Raw genomic sequence first — 19,585 nt, forward strand, 5'->3', positions numbered from 1 at the left:
ATAGTTTCTGTGCATCAAAAAACAAGAACAAAAAATGAAGACTAGTTAAATATAATTAAGACGCACAAACTTTTAAAATCTAAATGCCAAATATATCCCTACGGTAACTCCATTAACTACAGGGATAAATTTGACCTTATGTGACTTATATATAGTTAATTCAGTGTTTGACATATGGATCCAACTTACTTTCTGTAGGCCTATTTTAACCTGTTTTGCAGTTATGATATTTGAATAAGTTTATTGCTTAACCCCTCTGGAGTCACAATCCATGAATGGGGCAGGAGGGAAATCTGTTAAGTAGTAACATTTTTTATTAGTAGAAAAAGTGTGGAAATGTATATCCGCTGAGTTACAGAAAGAGCTCGTTCCCCATAGGAGCTAGATTTGGGCTCAGTTCTGCTCTGCGGAGCTATGGGAACGATTAAGAAGAACTAGCAAAAGATGCAGAAGCAGGGCTCCCCAACTCTTCTGCCACAGACTCCAATAGCCCTACTCCCTCTTCCAGACAGCTCATGGGCATGATAACTAGTAATACTTAGCTCTTATACCAGCTAGACAGAAGGAATGTGAATTCAGTTACTGCTTAAGAACCTATTTAAAATGATTACAAGAACCAGAGTATTTAAAAAAAGCAAACAACAAAAATACCCACCCCCTCCCCACATACATATTCAGCTATTTAAATTAAATACGGGAGTCAGTTTGTGCCTGATAAGCACAGGCTCACATTGGAGATGGTGCTGAGTCTCACCCTCAGCTCCTACCTAACCTTAGGCTTTTGGCCAGAGACCCAAGTTTTTGTGAGATTTCTCAGTCCTGCCTCCATGGTGCTGCAATCATGAGGCTGGCCTTGCATAGAACAGAGGAGTAGGCATATGGGTCGTGTCTGGGCAGGCTGCAAAGACAACAGCTCTTGGGCTCTTCTTCCTCCATACACATTTGGAATCATTATTGCCCTAGTCTTTTAAAAAATACATTTTCTTTGATTCCATTTCCCCCCTCACATATCGAAGAGGAGAGGGAAACTGCTAAAACGAACATCTCTGGCTTTTCAGTTTCTCACTGAAGCCCAAGGAGGGATTGTGCAAGAGCTCCAGGGAGTGCATCGGATATGTACTCAGCATGGTGCAGGAAGCTCCTCTCTCTGTGGCTTGCCAGTACAGAAGAGGAGGAGGACTGCAGGGCCTCATCTCCCCTCTATTATCTTTGGGGTGTCTTCAATTCATGGCGGTCACAGGTGTGATCAATGAGTAACCGGTCCTTGACTGAGGGAGCAGTCTCTTTGCACTCCCTCACTTCTTCCGTATTTTCCTCGCTTCTCTCTGTTCCCTATTTTCACTTCTCTCTGCTACCCGACCCTTCTCCCCTCATTTTTCTGTTCCTCTACACCAGTCCCCAATGTCCAGAATAGCCACAAGCTTTGTTGGAAGTTCTGGTCCTGCAGCCTTTATGTGAGTAGCCCACTATAGTTATTCACAAGAGTTAGGGAGATGGGACCAGATTTTCAGTTGCAGACAAGTGGCATGGCACCACTGATTTCAATGAAAATACACTGATTTAACTAGCTGAGCATCTAGCTCTCAGGATCAAGCCCTTAACCTATTTAACCAGGTTGAAATCATCATAATTGTATCCTTGTTTTAGGGCCTAAATATAAAATGTTTTTTAGAACAGAAATAAAAATCCCACACAAGATCATATAATTGTAAGACAAAAAAAACAAACCCCTCATTATTTAATCTGTTTTCCCTAATCTAGGGCCTAATTCTGCTCCCACAGAAAACCAATGGAATTTTTACCATTGACTTCAATGGGAACAAGATAAGGCCCCTATTATTTAGTTAATGGCTATACAGACCTTTGAAGATGTGACATAAAAATTATAAGTAATGTTGCTATTGTTTTCAAGTCTAGCTTCTATTCAGTTTAATAAACATGTCCAGCTGTAAAGCCCTATGAAGCTTAATAGAAAATTAAAATGGTTTTAGAGGCTTTTTGAATCACCCTATAGAATTTAATAGGGAAGTACTGTACATCTCTACTATAGAAATATATAGGATAACTTACAAAAAAGATCTATAGATCCTTACTGGTTTCATCCCTATTAAAGGTTATAGATTTTTCCATTAAATTAGAATATTTTATACAGAGGCAGAACAACAGATTATTTTGGACATAACACTGCACAAACATTCATACACACAATGCTGTACATTCAAATATTCAGGTTTCAGAGTAGCAGCCGTGTTAGTCTGTATCCGCAAAAAGAAAAGGAGGACTTGTGGCACCTTAGAGACTAACCAATTTATTTGAGCATAAGCTTTCGTGAGCTACAGCTCATTTCATCGGATGCATTCGATGAAGTGAGCTGTAGCTCACGAAAGCTTATGCTCAAATAAATTGGTTAGTCTCTAAGGTGCCACTAGTACTCCTTTTCTTTATTCAAATATTCAGCTTCTGACCTACAATTCCTTAAATTCAGTTATTAACTAAGGTTAATGGTAATAACTGTAGGATGCTTTGTAAAAGCCAAATTGAATAAAATGTATACTCCCATACTACATTAAGTTCATATTTTAAAAAAACAGATCTCTTTATTCTTCTTGCCTACTTTATTTCTACTTCAGTCCAGGAGAGAAACATGCCAGATTAGAAAATAAAAAGGAAGTATAAAACAAGAATAATAAAGGATGGGTGAGTTCCCTTCCATAACATTTTCTTAAATTATTAGATTAAACAGAAATCCTGCTACTGCAACTCACTTCAGTGGGGCAATGTGCAGGTATAGGGGTTTGCCTACAGGAATGCAGTTGCAGGATCAGCATCTCATCTTGCTGTCTTATACATTCTATGTTGTCTTTTATGCAGCTAATGGAAATTCTGAAACTATTTAAGCTGTTAATGGAAAAGTATGGGTATTCAACACAACCTGAGTCTAATAGGTTTTGTCTAGATGCTAACCTAAAGTTGTTTGTTTTCAGGACAATATCCCCTACTTCCCTTTCCTACATCATATATGAAATGTGTTCTCCCCCCAGTGGATATTATTTGGGATAAACTACTAGAAATGTGAAATATGAACATAATGGAGAACATAGTTGGCATTTGATCAAACTGAATAAATATTATTATCTGTACTGTGTCGTTCATAAACATTTGCTTCCCCCTCCACAAGAAAAATATTTTTTACTTCAATTAGTAAGTGAACTGACCACTTGGTGGCTCCAAGGAAAATCTGTAGTCTCTAAAAAAATACAGTGCTTTGAAAAGACGGCAGAAGAGCTGCTGACAAGTTATATACATTGTGTGCAGTGTTGTTGTAGCTGTGTTGGTCCCAGGATATGAGAGAGACAAGGTGGATGATGTAATATCTGTTATTGGACCACCTTCTGTTGGTGAAAGAGACAGGCTTTCGAGCTACACAGAGCTCTTCTTCAGGTAGCTTGAAAGCTTGTCCCTTTCACCAATCGAGTTGGTCCAATAAGAGTTATAGAAGTGTTATTTATTCCGAAAAGGCAAGTGTATAAGCAGCTCGTTTTAAGCCAACAATATTGAAGAGCTCCTGAAGAGTGTGGAAAAGTAATTATAAAACCACCACCCCTTTGTTACTAAACTCGTTCAATCCATGAGTGCTGAAAAGAGCACGTTTCTCAATAACCATCAAATGCAGTTATGAGGTCACTTGAACTTAGTTCAAAATGAGCGTCGGGAAGAATTTAGAATCTTATCAGGCAGAAGAGTCTTCCTGTCCCTGGAAGATGGATGGAGCAGGTATTCTGTGCCACCCCCTGCAATCCCATCCACCCAAAGGAACTGTTGTCTCTGAAATAGCATGCAGATACTACAGCGATTATATAAAGTAGATCAGCCCTGAAAGAAGGAGTTGACCTTCAATGACTCTCACATGAAGTGATCTCTGGAAGCAGGAACATGCCATAAGTGGCTTAATCATTACAATATTTTTGGCAACAAAATATCTGAGGCTCATTCTCCCTCAGGTATCTCTTGTAATATAGGTCTCTCTAATTTATTTGTATCTTTGAGCATGACAACAAAATCGTGGATGCATAACTGGCTCACACAATTTTAGGGTTTTAAAAAGCCTTTGACAAAGTCCTTCACAGGATGGTCTCAGGGAAACAAAGGGTACGTCCCACCTTGCAATCATGGGGTGTGACTAAAGCACATATAGACCTACTCTAGCTAGCTTGGATATTGGTAGCAGTGAAGGCATGGTAGTGCAGGCTTCAGATCAGGCTGTACAAGCCCACCCAAAACCCCAGGGTACTTACTCAAGTGGCTAGCCTACGCTGAAGCCTGTGCTGTCGCAGCTGCACTGTTACTGGTACCCAAGCTCGCTGGATTAAAGCTAGCTCAGGTGTATCTACACAAGCTGCAATCACACCCTTTGACTGCAATTCAGACACTCCCTAAATTGTCATGAGGTGAAAACTATGGATTAGAAACTGTCTAAGAGAGTAGGCAGATTAGGAATAAAAAAATCAATTTTCATGATGGCAAAAAGTTAACAATGGGATGCCTCAATGTCCTCTACTAGCATTGGGGCTGTTCAATAATTTATTAATGATCTGGAAGAAGCAGTAAACAGGCAGGTGTCAAAAACTGCAGACTGCACCAATTTACTTAGGTTATTCATGCCTAGAGATGGCTGTTAGGAACTTTAGAGGGACATAAGAAAACTAGGTGAAAGGGCAATCCAATGGCAGATGAAGTTCATGGTTCAGAAATGCAAGGCTATGCACATGGGTAGGAGTAATTCCTGAACTACTCAGGCATGACACTAGACTCTTAAGTAACCGTAGCCACTCGGGAAAGAGACCTGAACATCACTCTGGACAGCTCAGTGAAAGTCTATGTGCATTGTGTAATGATAAACAAAAAGGATATTGCAGAAATGTCAAACAGGTGAGGAAAGTGACCCCCCCCACCCAAAAAAGTGACAAAAGTGATTAGATGAATGGAAAGAAGATGGGGATTGTTTAGAGACTAGATTACTAAAAGAAGAAGTTTGCAAACTGTAATGAATGGTGCAGATAACATCAGTTGAATGCTCTTATTTACTGTTTCTCATAAAACATGGAAAAGGGCCCCATCAACAAAACTGAAAGGCAAGAAATGCAAAAATCATATGAGAAAAACTGTTTACATAATGCTTAACTAGCTTGTGGAACTCACTGCTATAAGATATCATTGAGGTTAGCAGGATTCAAAAGAGGACTGGACATTTATCTGGATACGGAGAACATCACTGTTACACTAAGTTGGAGTAAAAACAAAACAGAACTGCAGCAGTTACATACATTCCCATGCTTCAAGGCATAAGCCAACCTCTAACAGATGAGAGCAGGATATTCTGTAATTGTTCACTTTGAGGTTCCTGGCAGCTTCCTCTGAAGCATCTCGTACTAGCCACTGTAGGAAAGAGGATGCTGGACTAGATACGGGTCTGATACAATATGGAAATTCCTGGGTCCATATGCTATTGTGAGTAAAGGAAAATGGCTGATGGAATACGTGCGGCTTTCCAAACCTCTATATTTTGTGGGTGGCTGTCAGGAGAGGTGTATACAGTAGAAGATGCTTATGAGAAACTGATACACTGTAGCGAAACTCCCACTACAGTGAAGTAGCATGAGAGTTATAAATTGTTTCAATGCACTGCAGTGCGTCAATAGCACTTCTAGTTAGAGGGAATCTCCACTTATGAGAGAAGTAATGTTGTCTAAAACAAATGACTTAACTATAAGTGGATTTCACTATGTCCTGTCCATTACAGTACACATATTTAAAGGATATTTCTGCTGCATTTAATTTTGAACTTTACGTTAAAAAATACTGCTCTGGAAACTTTTTGGCTTCAGTGCAGTCACATTCCTGGAATTTAATGTCGGTAACAGTAACTTTACAAAGTTACACTAGTTTTCTTTCATTCCATGGTCCCATGCATACAAAAAGCTTAAGAAGGAGCAGCATGCAAGACCCTACCGAGTTCAATTTAGCTGGGTAATGGAGACTTGGTCGTAGCAATAATAGGGAACGTGGGCTTAAAGGGAAATAAGGCCTTTCACAACATGAGAGGAATAATAGAAAAGGAAAACAAATATGACTCCAATATAGAAAGTCCCACAGCAAACGGCTTGGATGGCTCTGATGGCAGAAAATTGGTTGTCTCCAGTCAAGCCTACATAAATTTGCAATTCAGTGATGTGTTTGTGAGGATGAAGTGAAGTCATAGTAAATGTCCTACCATCCTGGGAACTATATTACAGATGAAACAAAGCAGAGTTATTTAGAGTAACCATGAAAGGGAAGACACATTTTGTTTCATATAATTTTACTTATTTTAAGTATGTATGTTAATTTGTAAGAGTCCAGCGGCTTCTCAAACTTTTTTGTATGTGGAACACCTCTCCCACCTTGGAATTCCCCTCTAAGCTAGTTGGGATCTAGCTCTAATTTAGCAATATGGGAATGTCAAAGTAGTCGCAACAGCTGGGTTGAGAACCAGTTTAATAGTCACATATGTTAATTTACATGCTTGACTACTATAAGGCACATTGGTAAGAGCAATTTAACATGACAGACTTAGACAAAACTTTTCATTGCCGCTCTAACTGTTGTACAGTGTGGCATGTACTGGTCTTATGCCTAGCTTTCTGCCTGTGCCTCTAGGAGGCTGTACTTCAGTCATGCTTTATGCATGTCCTATGCAACTACTAACACTAATGCAACATCAAGGTTGAAAAGCCAAGTGCTGAAGAAAGAATAAATAAATCGGAAAAAGCAAAGGATTTCTTTCCCAGTCTCTCACCCCACAAAAACCACTGAACAGATTTTGTTCAAGCTTTCCAAAAATAATGTCACTTTAAGCAGGGACTAAACATGGGAAAATTAAGCCACACCCCAAGGTGAATATTTTGGAAAATTATGCACCTGTAAATGCCTGGCAATGGCAGATGACCTTGCAAAATAGACATTACTGAAATGTGGTGAAATGAGAAAAATCAAAGGGCTGCTGTAATACCTGGCTATAAACTGAACAGGTCAAAGGGTGGTGGGGCGGAGTAGTGTTGTATCTAAAAGATACCACAGAATCTAGGGAGATAAAAATTCTGAGTGGAAAGGACCACAACTGAATCTGTGTGGATACAAATCCCATGTTACAAGAATACTGGCAGGGTAAGAATTTTGACTATTCTACCAACAGCTTCCAGACCAGGGCAAGAATTGCACAGTGCTCAGACAGTACAACAAGGCAACGTTTAATGAAATCATAGAATCATAGAATATCAGAGTTGGAAGGGACCTCAGGTGGTCATCTAGTCCAATGACGATCATTGAGCAATTCAATTATCTGTATATATTAACTGGTCACAATGGGATAATGTTTACAGAAACAATTTCTTAAATGATTGCTTCTTGAAACAGCTAGTTCTAAAGCACAAAAGAGGAGAAACTATTCTTGATGTAGTACAAAGGAAGAAACAAGAGTTGGTTCAAGAAGCAACTACCGTTAAACCTCTGTGTAACAGTGACTAGAATATAATTAAGTTCAAGGTCTCTGAGGGAGGAAAGGTACCGCAAACTAGCCCTTAACTTTAGAAAGAGGGGAATTTAATAGAAATCATAGAATATCAGGGTTGGCAGGGACCTCAGGAGGTCATCTAGTCCAACCCCTGCTCAAAGCAGGACTAATCCCCAATTGCCCCAGATCCCTAAATGGCCTCCTCAAGGATTGAACTCACAACCCTGGGTTTAGCAGGCCAATGTTCAAACCACTGAGCTATCCCTCCCCCCAAAAGCTGGTCAAAAAGTTCTTAAAGTCAAGAGTAAATAGACGAAAATACTTAGATTTAGAATGGATTCTATTGACACAGAGTCTCATAGCATATATAACTCTAAACTGAAAGGGAAATAGGAAGACAAAAAATAAATCAGTGCAACTAAATGGCAACATCCAAGACATTATACAAAGCAATCAGAGATCTTCCAGCATATGGAAGCCCAACCCCAGTAAAGCCAATAGGCAATTTCTAAGAAGGAAATTAGGTGTAGGACTAAGGTGGAATTTGAAAGGCAGATAATTGAAGGCATACATACAAATAGTAAGAACTTCTCTATGTATATTAGATGTAGGAAGCCTGTGGGGAAATTTTGGGTTCATCACTGTGATAGGGAGTATAAAGCCCTCACTGGACGGGAGGGGATTAAGGAGCAACTCTGGGCTAAGGAGGCCCCGCACCTCTGCCCCGTGCTGAGCATGCTTGGGTTGGATGTGGGGTTTAAGAGGTAGCCAGACAGCTCAGTCAGGGCCTGGCAGGCCAGGGAGAAAGACATGCTCTGGGAGCACCTGTGAAAGATGTGAGCTGAGCCCACACCAAGCCAGGCAACAGGGGAGGCACAGCACCTGGACACTGAGACCACGGCTGGAAGCCCTGAAGGCAGTGCTCCCTAGGGGTGGCTGGCAGGGATGCAGAATGAGATAGGATATGACCCAGGGAAGCTGACTTGTGGCTGACAGAAGACACCACAAGGTGAGCGAATCTGAACCAACCTTTCAGGGCCCTAGGTTGGAACCCGATGGAGTGGGAGGACCCGGGTTCCCCTACCCAGCCCCAGGACTTAGCAAGACACCCGCTAGCAGAACTGCTGCTGGGGATGAATCATTGGGTGTGACTCCTGCCTTGGGCCCTAACCACTAGTGGGGAGAACCTGCTCCAGCTCACAACCATTACAGGGAACAATTAAAGAAGACCAGAATATTTCTGAGAAGCTAAATTGTTTGTTTTTTTTTTTGCTTCAGTCTTCACCACGAAGAATGTTAGGGAGATACCTACTCTTTTCTGGTAATAAAGATGAGGAACTATCCACAAATTAAAGTGTCTGAAGAAGGGGTGTTGGAACAAATGGGCACACTAAGAAGCAACAAGTTACCCAGTGCAGATGGCATACACCCAAGAGTTCTGAAGGAAAGTGAGGATGAAGTGGCTGAGCTGTTAAGAAAAATACACAATCTCTCATTGAACAAGTTACCACATGTGACCCAAGGGTCCCTTGATGCCAATTGGCAGAGGACACAAGGATACACAGGGATCCCATGGTTTCACCAAGAAATGTCATATGAGGTCTCTGATGAAAGCCTCTGTCATAGTGGTCATCACAATCATTGTAAGATGTATGTATGGAATAACATGTGAAGAGTTACATATATATGCTGAAAATTGCATTCTCTAGGTCTTGTAGTTAAAGCCAGGTTACTCAAAGATAGCGTGCTTTGAGACAGGAGGTGGACACTTATCTCCCTGGCAGACCATTGTGTGTCTTACAACAGAAGTTGATTAGTATACTGAGACAAACGCTAATGAAGGGCTTGTGGAGACTTCAGAAGGAAATCAACAAGAAGAGGTGAACAGTGGGGAGGGACCACTGTTTTCAGGTGAAGATCAAAGGTCTGATCTATCTGGGGATGCAGAGAGATGTTATGGCATCCTTCCATCTGTGAAGACAAGCTGCAGTGGGCTTGATCTTATGAAATGGAATTTCATCCATCCTGATGGAAAGTGCTAGGAAAAGGACTTGGGCCAAGCTACCCTGTAGGAGACAGGAGAATGTCCCGAGAGTTAAGTTTAGGCTCTAGAAAGAGTTTTATGACTTTGTTTTATACCTTACTGCTTGTTTCAGATATTCTTGCTTACTATCATTTGAATCTCTGTTCTTTGATAATAAACTTATTATTGTTTCCACTATAAAGATATCTAAGTGCTGTGTGTTAAGCAGAGCAGTGATCCTGAGTTAAAACTAGTAAGGTGGTGTGTACTATTCCTTTGGAAGGAGAGAGCTGAGTGTTCAATGAATCAGGGTCTGAGCACTCCAGAGGGATGCTTGGAGGACTCGGGGCTTAGTCTGTGCTTATTGCTAACTGTACAGAGACAGTGAGGTCTGTGGAGGACTGGATGGTTGTGCTTGTGTTGCAAGAGGCTGGTGGATTCAGGGAGCTGACCCACAGCAGGTGCAGTCATGACTTCCTCTTGCTAAGGGCAGATGGTATCGAGGTGCCTCATAACCCTGGATACCCCTAGGAGGTGTCACACCATATAAAGAACTGAAGTGCAGCAAGTATCGTACCTGTATTTTAATAGGAGTGATCTGGGATTTACACACCAGTAAGACTTTGGGTACCTGGTGAACTGACTGAAGTTATAATTAAAACTAAAATACCTAGAAGGCACCTTAGCTTCTAACTAGCATAGTTGCTACTAAGAAAATTGTGCCTCCCTTATCTCTCAGAAATTATTTGAACATGCCTACGAAATAGTGGATAAAGGATAACTGGTTGATATAGTTTATTTAAACTTTCAAGAGGTCTTTTTGACAAAGTCCTAAACAAGAGGCTGTTAAAGGAAATAAATAGGTATACCGTAAGAGGCATGGTGTGAGAGTGCAGTCATGGATCAAAACCTGACTAAGAGAGAGAAACAAAGAGTAGGAATAAATGGGCAGTGTTCATCATTAAAAAGGTTAACAGCAGGGTGCCAAAAGAGTCCATGCTAGAACCTGTGTAGTGTAACGGATTTATTAATGATGTGGAAAACAGGATGAACAGCAAGGGGACAAAATTTGAAGACAAAGTAATGCATGCTGGAGGGAATAATTTCCCCTGCTCATACACCTTACTGGATTCTAAATTAATTGCATCAGCTCCAGAAAAAGGCATGGCATCGTTGTGTACAGTTCAATGAAGATCTCGGCTCAGTGTAAAAAGAGCAGTCAAGAAGCAAGCAAAACATTAGGATGCATAAGGAATGAGATGGAGAATAACAGAAAATATTACAATGTCATTATGTAAATCAGCTGTGTGCCCTGTGTGTTCAGTTCTGGTCACTCCATTGTAAAAAAGGACTTAGCAGAAATGGAAAAGTTAAAGACTAAGAACTCGGAAAAAACCCTTATATGAAGAAAGATTGAGAAGACAGGGACTATTTACCTTAGAGTGGAGATAAATAAGAGGGGACATGACAAAAATATACAAAATAATCCATAGCATGGGGAAGGTAGATCAGGAACTTCTATTCACACTGTTATAATACAAGAACAAGGAGACATTTAATGAAATTGAAAGGTGGGAAATTGGAAACTGACAAAGACACTTTAAGAGAAAACACAACACAATTTACCTGTGGAACTCACTGCCTTGAGCTATCACTGAGGCCAAGAGCCTAGCAGAATTAAAAAAAGCATTAGCTATAGATGAATAAAAAGAATATCCACGTTTAAATAGCAAATAGTAAACAAATAAATAAGAGTTTAGGAACCGATATTAATCCTTGTCTTCAGAGCATTAGCCATCTTCTCTAAGTATTTTGGGTTAGTAGCAAGTTTCTGTTCAGGGCCAGATTATCCCATAATTGTCTCCTGCAGGGTTCTTGCCCCTTTCTCTGAAGTACTTGATGCTGGTCACTTTCAGAAGTAGGAACTCCACAGGATCACAGGAATTGCCACACTGGATCAGATCAATGTTCTTATGCAATAACAGGGCAGAGGAATAAGAAGAAATATTAGATATTGTTTTGTAACCTTTCCAGAACTCCTTTCAGGGATGCCCAACTACATGCCACTCAGTACTCAGTGCTAGGAACAAAGACTCAATGTAGCCCCTAATGATTATTATAATAGATTTTAACATAGTTTGGGATCATTTGGGATCAAAGGTGCTATTTAAAATGTTTAAAAAAAAACACCTTACTAAAATGTTAATGCTGAGAAACATTCAAGCCCATCTGTTTCCATAAGATTTACTCACAGTAAGTAAATGCTGTTTTAATATTTGCCCTTTCCTCCTACCACATTTACTGCAGTGGTATCTGGGATCATTTTTCTGTATTACCTTTGTAAGACAGGGCAATTATTTTACCAAGAGGGGGCACAAGTTGCCACGTCCAATTGATGTTGGCTCCTAAGCACCAACAACAAACACAATGTACGACCACAGATCACACTTCAGTAGTCACAGGGACCGTACACACCGCAACTAAATGGCCGCAGATTTTCTTTGCATTTCCCCCCCGGGGACTGTTAAGGCACACCGTTGTTCTTAACCAATACAGACGAGGATTTTGAACTAATCCAGTACAAAACACATGCAGTAGTTGTTCTAATCAGCAGATCAGAATCCCTGTCAAAAAAAATCATGTATAGCTGTGCACATTTCATCTGACTGAAGGAGACATGATTACAAGCCTCTCTTTGCTGCAGAAAAAAGGACAGGTTTTGTCCTCTTTCACGCTCTGCTGCTATACATTACAAACTACTGTCGCATGCAAATGCTGGTTCATGCCTTTGCATCGTTAAGAAGAGACAAGAGATTTCATTTCATTCTCAAAGGAAAACCGTGTGTAAGATTTCAGAAAGTTGGGGGCGGAAGGGGAGTTCACTGCTCCAATCAGAGGATGAAATTTACCCTTGAAGTGAAGCTCCGGAGGGCAAGACCTCAGCAAGGTACTTAAGCACATGTGTACTTTTAAGTACATGGTAGTCCCATTAGCTTCAAAGTTACGCATCTGCTTAAGTGCCTTGGGCGTTAAGCCCCACATTTTGTCTGGGCAGGGATACCAATGGTGGATTGATCTCACAGAGATTTATGTGCAACCCCAGTGTGCCATGTAAACAGTATCACCATTGGCTCTACATATAGTGGCTCAGGACACAATGGGGCTGGAACAGGAAGGCGCCACGCATTCACGTTTATGCAGCTCCATTAGTGCTAATATTCAGTGCAAGCAGCTCAACTGGGCTGTTCTAGTCCATAGCCTACAGCAGCAGCCCTGCACCCTGGCCCTGGTTTGGGCAGTGGATTTAATCTTTCCAGTTGCTCCACACTCTACTCACATGCAGCCTGTGGGATTTATGTGCAACTGGCTATCTTGCGAGTGCATAACAGAGTCACCATGTAGTTTTAAAACTCTACCATATACCTCCTTTAGTGTTTATATCTGGGTTAGATTTATGTTCTTGATTTCTTTATTGTCACCATTTGCATGAACACACTGCATGCTGCCTCAGTGCTAGAATGATGGTGTGGAATGTCCAAGAGTAGACACACCAGGAGAGGAGAAGCAGGCCTATCATGTTCTCATTAGTTGCATAGGCCCCAGTGCAGAAACAGACTTACTTCAAGGAAATAAATCATAAGAATGAGATAGCTTTCTGTTATAGCACAAATGCAGCCAAAGAAGGAACAAGACTTTGATGAGCCTTCCTAGAAGAGGAAAGTTTGTCCAGTGGTTAGAACATGAGCTTGAGGTTCAGGAGACCTAGGTCCAATTCTCTGTTCTGCCAGAGGCTTCCTGTGTGACCTTGGAAAAGTGAGTCTCTCTCTATGGCTCAGTTCCCCATGAATGGGGAATGGGGATAGCTCACAGGGGTGAACATAAATGCATTAAAAAGTGTGAGCTGTTCAGATTCTACACATATGTACCTTAGATAGATAGCCTTCTATGCCATTCTCTCTCTCTTCAGGGTATCTAACTCTTGCATCTTTGAGTTCTCGGAAAGAAAGTGAGAAGGACAAATAGCTGTGTAGGAATAATTGTGACCCACTGACAAGAATCCGACTCTAATACAGAGAAACACTTTAGTGTCTCCTCAAGCTGTTGGAAGGAATTGCAAGAGAACTTGCTCACTTAAATCATGCCTGGCTCTCATGGTCTTCATTGAAGAATTATCTGAGTCTTCTGACTGGACCTCTATGGCACATTGAAAACTTCAGAGGATTATTCTACTTTCTCATCTGGTTTCTCAAAGGGTGTCCATGCTTCCACTACATTACTCCCCAGGAGGGCATCCTGCCCCTGGGAAAGGGAACCCAGACAAGAAATACCATGCAAGAAATGAATCAGATATAACAGGGAATAGGTAGGAGCTACAACTGCTGGAGATAAAGTGTCAACAAGATGAAATGGAGCAAGACAAGATGGTGAGGACTCAGAACAGGGAAAAGAGAACTGGTGGCAGCGACAATCCCTTTCTCATGATAATCATGTATTCAATGCCCCGGCCCTACAAAAGGGCAGTTTCGGGTCCTCCCAAGCTGTCCTTGTATGACCTGACTACTTGGCTCATCTTTGTCTCCTGACACAGGCATTATCCGCATTCTGATCTCCCCTCTATAGCACCCAGCGTGCAATGGATTCCTCTTATGGAAGTCATAGCAACCAGAGGAAATGCAAGCACCCTTATTAAAATCCAGAGAAAGACAGGCTAACTCACACCATAGATATATCACTGCTCAATCAGAATGCACCCAATACAGAGATACCCTATCTGGCCAAGGGCGAAGGACACCATTGCTGTAGGTACATTTTATAAATAAAATAATAAGAATAAGTTCCACTGAATTCCTGGAGTTTGAATATTTTTTTTTCTATTTTAAAATGTTTGTTCTTATTAGTTCTTTAAAGAAAATGCAGAAGTCATCTTGAGCTGAATGTCTGGTCGAGAGCTAGGACCTGATCCATAGACTCCCATTGACTACAATGAACTTTGCCCCATAGTGATTAGTGATTTTTTTTTTAATTGTGAAAAACATTCAAGCGTAAAGGGCATCGGGAATGGCCCAAATGCTTATTTATTGTCACACAAGGTTGACATTCATGGAGCTGTGCTGGCATTTAGAAATTATGCAAAGCTTCCCACCTAAATCCATTGTCATTTGGCATCCATCCCGTAGGCCATCAGTCTAATCAGCTCTGCCCATGCTAGTGTTTGGTGCATATGGCATCCCTAAATGCAGCTCTGAGGTTGAATAATTTTTAAAGATAATTATAAAAGCTTCTGTGGCTACATGAGGCAAATTTTTAGGCTACACTGATCTAAAAGGAAAAGTGAATTTCTCCCTCGCTTTTGTTACGCTATAGGCAGCCCCTGCAGAAACAGCTAAAATACGTGGTGGAGGGCTTAGGGGATGCTAGAAGCCCTGCCCCCCAATCATACAGGCTAAGGAAGGAAGAACATCTCCCGAGGTGGCGCCATAACCCTGGGAACAAACATGGCATCAGCACAAACTGTAGCTGCTCCACTTGCAGGGCGAGGAATTGAGAAGCCCAGAAATGGCCACTGTACAGAGGGATGGAAGGCACTTCAGCTGGAATTGCTGCAGCAATGGGGCAGGAAGGCTGCAGACCAGCCAGAGCACCTCTTTGGGCCTGACCACCATTGTGTGTGGGGACTTTAAGGGATGGGAGAGAAGGTTCAGTCATGGTCTTCCTTCACAGTTTCTGGTCTCTTGTGATACAGTTTGGCCCTGATCACCTGTGATGACCCTCATGTAGAGGCCCCATTCCCTTAGACAACTGAGAGAAAAGGAGGGCCCAAAGGTCACCACACCCTCCCCACCCTCTGGTATCGCATACAGCAAGAGACTTCCTCCCACCCAGGAGACACTTCCAGCTGTCTTATCAGCAAGCAGTTTGGCAAAGGAATGCGGGGATGGAAACGGCTCATCTGTCTCAAAGCTTGACATCAGAGTAATATACAGGGACAGAGGATTTGTACTGAGGAAATTAAGAGAGGCTAATCCCTGGGAGGAGCAGAACTACACACCCTGGGTTGCTGTGTGGAGTCAGGAGAGGAGATGGTAGGATGGTGAGAGAGCACAGTGCATGGGAGGATGTTTTTGGATGGTGAGCACCCTATGGGAAGGAATGGAGAGTCTTGATTAAGGGATCACTATATATTGAAAAGGACGTTTGTGGAGGAAACATTTTGTATATAATATAGAACATAATTTGGAACAGGACATGGGTGTCACACACAAACAACACGTGAACTCATTTGGTTATCTGTAACCACCCATCTTCCAACTTCCCCACCAACTGTTTGTCTCTCTTAATTGCTATGTCTTTGTACCATTAAAATATCAGATCTTATGGGCAAAGAATGTGCCTGTCTTTTTATTCCATAAGGCATCTATTACTCTGTGGGTGCTGTGACTAGATAATAAATACTTGTAATCAGAATACATCTATTACATCCATAATAGTCTCTCTGATGATCCATCACAGTTTCTGTGACATGGGCAACTGTCAGTGAGGAACTGAACTGAGGCTCTGAGCTCTTGTCACCAATACATAATAGATTTATACTATAGAGTCAATATTCACATCTTCCACTATACTATTTCTTTTCTATGAATGGTAAAAAAGTACAGTTTTAATAGTTACCTCCATTAATTGTAACTAGGCCCCGTCAAGAGCACTGGGAAAAAGTATTTTAAAAATAGCAACTGCAGTTTCTTTTCTTACCATTTAAATGGATTGCTTTATCTCAAAAATATGAATCAATGAAAAGAAACCTTAGCAACTCATGATTTATGGGCCTCACAGTGGAAATGGGGCTAGCAATCAATCTATTTCATGTCTCTAACATATGTAATCCACCCAAGACATCATTATTCAAAAAGCAATTCAAATTAAATAGGAAAAAAAAAAAGAAAAAAAAAAGAGAATGACATGCTTACTGTAGCTAATTCATCAAACTTGCCAAAGAGTTCATTCAGAAGCTTCACCAGCTCTTGAGCAGTGCACTGTGATGCCAAACTAGTGAACCCCACAATGTCTGCAAACAAAATGCTGTAAAGAGAAGGAAGGAAACATGGAAACATTAGTGCAGAACACACCTTCTTAATCTAATTATCTTTTTCTATGCACTGAGTGCAACCCAGAACACAAACCCAGGCAAACCAGGATTGCCACCATTAAAGTTCTATGCAGAGCACAAATATCAAAGATCCAGGATCATCTTGCATTTAAAGCACAGAACTATGAGTCAGGGGAATTGGCGTTCTGTTGCTGGCTCTGCCACAGGCTTCCTGGGACCTCAAGCAAGTTTTCTCTTAGGTACTTATACCGTTATCCTTCCCCCCCATCACTGTAGGGGGTCTGAGTGCCTCAACACCCCTTTGTGGTAGGACAGTACTATTATCTTCATTTTACAGATGGGAACTGAGCCACAGAGAGGCTGAAGCATCTTGCACCACATTAGAAAGGAAATCTCTGGCAGAACAGGGAATTTAACCTGGGGCTCCTAAGTCCTAGGTTAGCACCCTACCACTTAACCATCCTTCCTCACTTAACTTCTAAGTTGTGTACACTTTCTGTGTTTCAGTTCACCTACATGAGAAATGGGGATAATTTACAGAAAGTACTGTGAGGCTCAACTGATTAATGCTTACAAAACACTTTGAGGAATTAAGGCTGTGGACCAGGACTTGAGAGATCTGGGTTCAATTCCTTCTTTGCCACAGACTGTAAAACCCCAGGCAAATCACTTAGGCTGGAATTTTCAAAACATCCTTAGGGAGTTAAGCACCCAAATCCCACTATCAGTGGGACTTGTATGCCCAGCTGCCCTCTCTGCCTTAATTACACTTCCCTACCTCATAGGGATGTTGAAAGGATAAATCTAAACATAGTTGGGAGTTACTCAGATACTGCGTTGAAAGGGGCCATATAAGTACCTAAGTAGATCCTTGAATGGAGCGGCTACTGAAGTATTAATTATTTAGATTTACTCACCTGCTGGCCCAGGCCCTGTGGCAGCTGTAGAAATGCTATGGATCTACTCACAGGCAGTACCCAGTCCAAATAACTTCAAATAATAATTTATTTAAGTTTATAAAAATGCCACCTAACTATATGCTCTAGATGTGCTTGCATGACTTAAAATACATCTTGAGGACAGCAATTTAAGATAACCCAGCACAAATCTCCCTCCTCTGAAACAATTCTCTACTCTTACAATTGCAACTCCTTCCCTCCCAATTAATGTAACAGATGCTAGAAAAACAAACCTAACCAGTCCCCCATTCTTGCTTCCAGACAAGGTCACCAAATCGGATCCCTCACCCAAAAACCCAAAAAAAGGAAAATATAACCTTCTCAATTCCCAACCCAGCCCCTTATCAAAGGCACCTAAACCACCCCACTGCCACAAATCCTCCCAATACCTAATTTGATTCCATGCAATTGATAAAAATCATTTCTGGCCCAAAAATCCTTTTCATCTCCCTAACCTAGGAAACCTAGCTCAACACAACACTGAGGGTATGTCTACACTATGAAATTAGGTCGAATTTATAGAAGTCGGTTTTTTAGAAATCGTTTTTATATATTCGAGTGTGTGTGTCCCAACAGAAAATGCTCTAAGTGCATTAAGTGAATTAACTCAGCGGAGTGCTTCCACAGTACCAAGGCAAGCGTCGACTTCCGGAGTGTTGCACTGTGGGTAGCTATCCCACAGTTCCCGCAGTCTCCGCTGCCCATTGGAATTCTGGGTTGAGATCCCAATGCCTGATGGGGCTAAAACATTGTCATGGGTGGTTCTGGGTACATATCGTCAGGCCCCCGTTCCCTCCCTCCCTCCGTGAAAGCAGCAGCAGACAATCGTTTCACGCCTTTTTTCTTGAGTTACCTGAGCAGACGTCATACCATGGCAAGCATGGAGCCCGCTCAGGTAACCGTCACCGTATGTCTTCTGGGTGCTGGCAGACATGGTACTGCATTGCTACACAGCAGCATCAACCCATTGCCTTGTGGCAGCAGACGGTACAATAGGACTGGTAGCTGTCATTGTCATGTCCAAGGTGCTCTTGGCCTCGTCAGCCAGGAGCGCCTGGGCAGACATGGGTGCAGGGACTACATTAGAAGTGACTTGACCAGGTCATTCTCTTTAGTCCTGCAGTCTGTCCTATTGAACCATCTTATGGTGAGCAGGCAGGTGATACAGATTGCTAGCAGTCCTATTGTACCATCTTCCGCCGGGCAGGCAAGAGATGAGGATGGCTAGCAGTCCTATTGTACCATCTTCTGCCAAGCAGCCAGGAGATGTGGATGGCTTGCAGTCCTTCTGCACCGTCTGCTGCCAGCCAAAGATGTAAAAGATAGATGGAGTGGATCAAAACAAGAAATAGAACAGATTTGTTTTGTACTCATTTGCTTCCCCCCCCACCCCCCACCCAGGGGACTCATTCCTCTAGGTCACACTGCAGTCACTCACAGAGAAGGTGCAGCGAGGTAAATCTAGCCATGTATCAATCAGAGGCCAGACCAACCTGCTTGTTCCAATAAGAACAATTACTTAGGTGCACCATTTCTTATTGGAACCCTCCGTGAAGTCCTGCCTGAAATACTCCTTGACGTAAAGCCATCCCCTTTGTTGATTTTAATTCCCTGTAAGCCAACCCTGTAAGCCATGTCACCAGTCGCCCCTCCCTCCGTCAGAGCAACGGCAGACAATCGTTCCGCGCCTTTTTTCTGTGCGGACGCCATACCAAGGCAAGCATGGAGGCCGCTCAGCTCACTTTGGCAATTAGGAGCACATTAAACACCACACGCATTATCCAGCAGTATATGCAGCACCAGAACCTGGCAGAGCGATACCGGGCGAGGAGGCGATGTCAGCGCGGTCACGTGAGTGATCAGGACATGGACACAGATTTCTCTGAAAGCATGGGCCCTGCCAATGCATGCATCATGGTGCTAATGGGGCAGGTTCATGCTGTGGAAAG

The 19,585-nt window shown here is 42.0% G+C and overlaps 1 protein-coding gene across 2 annotated transcripts in view; it reads right to left on the reverse strand.

Annotated features, from left to right (window-relative positions):
- ADCY1 (adenylate cyclase 1) overlaps positions 1-19,585 on the reverse strand; it is a 252,378-nt gene that overhangs the window by 114,237 nt on the left and 118,556 nt on the right. For both annotated transcript variants that reach the window (XM_074945261.1, XM_074945260.1), the window contains exon 4: positions 16,538-16,649. In XM_074945261.1, the coding sequence (XP_074801362.1) occupies positions 16,538-16,649 (112 nt within the window). The remainder of the gene's footprint in view (positions 1-16,537; positions 16,650-19,585) is intronic.

Source organism: Natator depressus, chromosome 2 (genome assembly GCF_965152275.1).
Source record: "Natator depressus isolate rNatDep1 chromosome 2, rNatDep2.hap1, whole genome shotgun sequence".
NCBI lineage: Eukaryota > Metazoa > Chordata > Testudines > Cheloniidae > Natator > Natator depressus.